We start from the raw sequence: 3015 nt of genomic DNA, 5'->3' as shown, positions 1-3015 counted from the left end.
TCATTGCATTTTTCTGAAAAAAAAAAACACACACACATAAACTCTAGTTCCACCTGTTTATTGAGATAGCCACATCCGTCATGGAAAGTCTAGCTAAAAATGATGGTCTTTCTCTGAGCTCAATTGTGTTTTCGCACTGGTGATGAATTGTTTGTGGAATGGATTCCTTTGTGGAATCTGCGTTTGTTCACTGGGGGGATTTCCGATTCATGCGATTTCTCCTAGTGTTTCTTGCCTTCTTCTTTCCCCCACTCTTTGGCCCTGAACCTCTGTCTTTCCTCCCTCATTCCGTGTTTCCCCTTCATTTGTCTTTGCCGTTCCCCTTCCATCTCCTTTTCTAGCTCCTTCATGATCATTCCATGGATCTTTCTCTCCCTCTCTCGCTCTCTTTCCCTCTGTCGTTGGCGTTCTCTCTGTTTATGCCCTTGTAAATCAAACCTTTCTTTTTCCTCCACACGCTCCAGACCCCTTTCTCGCCCTCGTTGTTTTGGGGCTGCGTCAGACTGGACTTCACTCGAACCTTTAGGAATCCTTACATGTTTACGCACCTGCTTATTTTCCTCTCGTTCTCGTTCCTCGTGGTTATGACCGAACCTTCCCCGTTCTCTCGCTCTTTCTCTCTCCTCTGCTTTGGCAGCAATCGGAATGAAGTCAGCGTCTTGTTCCATTGCGTATTCCCTACTAAAAGGTAGAAGTGAACCGGTGTTTTCGTCACCTAGTGCTAGCGTTCCTCCCAGTACCATAAGTAGACAAAGGCCGACAAAAACCGTTAGCCCTGTTGAGATAACATATTTATTGATCAGTTAATAATACCGCTAGTTATACAGTGTAAAACACCGGTTGCGTTTTACTACAATCGGGACAAAGGCAGCAAACGGGAAAAGATAAAAACTTTATTACTAGCTTAAGAGCACTATTAACACTTGTTGCTATAGTTTTCAAGAGATTTTCGGTGATATGACTGTTAAGGTTTTAAATGGAGGGACAAATCGCAAGAACGTGCTTGAAATAGCAAGAAAAATTCGTATTTTATCAATTTAATATATAATCCGTAAAAAACATCCCAATTCTCTGATACTATACATTTTTTTGTAGAATTTATTTTTTCGTGTGAAGATGATAAAACCAAGGATTAATTGCTCGTTCTTACCTGACATGTTGCCGGCTTTTTCCCTGAACAAATTGTGTACTGTTCGTCCGCTGTTGGCCGTTTTATGCTCTCCACGCCTCGCACCCACGCCAGAAGCTTTCGTTCCGATTCATGTTTTCCGCGCACCCATCTGCTATCGTTCTCATGGATTTATGCTGAAAAAGGCCAATCACGCCGCCATTTTACGCTCCTACACATTACCGAATAATAAAACGCATCCATTTCAATCGGTTAATTCATCCAAATCAAGATTCTTTCAATCAAATGGGAACTTAAGCACTCAAGAATTGTTCCATTGTTTTATTATATATGTCAAAAAAAGCAAAACTGGCGGGCCATAAACTATGGAGACATTTGAGGCTCCATATTGCGCGGCAACAAGATAGTATAAGATATATATTTTACAGCGTATCGAGAGAGTTTTTCATGGCAGAAGTGTTTTTTTTTCTGGGCAGCCTTCGGGGATCGATGGGGTGCTAATCGACCAATGAGAGCGTGTGTTTGCGTGAGGTGTATGAAAAAGTACCAAATTTGGTTATTTTATAGTTTCCTTATAGTTTATTTATATAAATAATAACAAAGAAGTGGTAAATCGACATTCTTTAGGAATTGCTTTTAGAGCCTGGCACAATTGCTTGGGTAATCGTTCATTTTTTATTAGGCACACCCTTCACATATTCGTTAGTTCGTGCAGCTCTAAAGTTGTGTTTGAGGACCCAGCCTTATTTCACAACCAAACAAGCCCCTAAGAAATTTGCGCAATTCGGGTTAGAGAAGTATGACGTTGTTTTGTTATAAAACAAGGACAGGAATGAGTCGCCACCTTACCAAAACATCTTCTAAGATCTTTTTTAGGAAGCGAGTTTAAAAAAAACGGGGAGAAACAAACAACTCCTAACGGCTTAGCACACGTCAATACTTCATAGGGACCTAAAATGGGCGCTCATCGAATAAAAAATAACCGCACGAATATGCTAATAAAGCCAAGTGCACACTGACGATATGAGGAAAAGAGTACTTTTTTTCTCATATTCCGATATGCCCAAGTCTTATGTCGATGTTATGTCGTTATATCCATGTCTTATGTCTATGTTATGTCGTTATGCCCATGTCTTATGTCGATGTTATGTTGTTATGCCCATATCTTATGTCGTTATGTCCATGTCTTATGTCGATGTAATGTCTATGTCTTATGTCGATGTTATGTTGTTATGGCCATGTCTTATGTCGATTTTATGTCGTTATGGCCATATTTTATGTCGATGTTATGTCGTTATATTCATGTCTTATGTCGATGTTATGTTATGTTATGTCACGGATGTACAAACTTGGACATAAAACAGCGACAGCCTATGTCGTTATGTCGCTATGCGCTTAAATATCCCACAAATATATCATAGAGGTGAGGGAGAGGGGGAGGAGGACTGGGGCGACTCCCATTACATATTGAGAGCCGCGTGGAAATTCTTTGGAAGCGTTTCTTTCCAATTGATTGAAACGAGGGCAGATTAGAACATCAATTTCAAGCTAAAGCCGCGCTTAATTCGTCATCAGGCAAAACCACTTACTTTCAACTAAAAAATAGCGCTACGGATACATCTTCTTGCCTGAGGTAATTGAAATAAACGCATTAGAAAGAGAATTAAGATCCATTGGTTTTACATAACACAGAATATCACTTCCCACCGTGGCATCGGACGGTTTGTAGATCGAGGTTTTAATTGTTTTAAAACGATTCTTTCACCAGTGTTTTTTAATCCATCAGTTTATATGCTGAGAATAGGATTTTGGTAGCTAACAGATGGTCTCTGATAAAAATGAAAAAATATTATACAACAAATTACAACGGAAATAATGGATTTTGG

At 39.7% G+C, this 3015-nt stretch overlaps 1 protein-coding gene across 1 annotated transcript; it reads right to left on the bottom strand.

Moving 5' to 3' along the window:
- Positions 1-42: 42 nt before the first annotated feature.
- LOC5511577 (octapeptide-repeat protein T2) lies at positions 43-1282 on the bottom strand. Its single transcript, XM_001631945.2, has 2 exons — positions 1151-1282; positions 43-775 (listed from the first exon to the last, which is right to left on the bottom strand). Exons 1-2 carry the CDS (start codon positions 1155-1157, stop codon positions 222-224), a joined length of 561 nt encoding a protein of 186 aa, XP_001631995.1. The 5' UTR covers positions 1158-1282; the 3' UTR covers positions 43-221.
- Between the last annotated feature and the right edge of the window lie 1733 nt (positions 1283-3015).

This window comes from Nematostella vectensis, chromosome 4, assembly GCF_932526225.1.
Source record: "Nematostella vectensis chromosome 4, jaNemVect1.1, whole genome shotgun sequence".
In the NCBI taxonomy this organism is placed as follows: domain Eukaryota; kingdom Metazoa; phylum Cnidaria; class Anthozoa; order Actiniaria; family Edwardsiidae; genus Nematostella; species Nematostella vectensis.
Note: the sequence above shows the minus strand (reverse complement) of the source record. Positions and strands in the feature narration are given on the sequence as shown.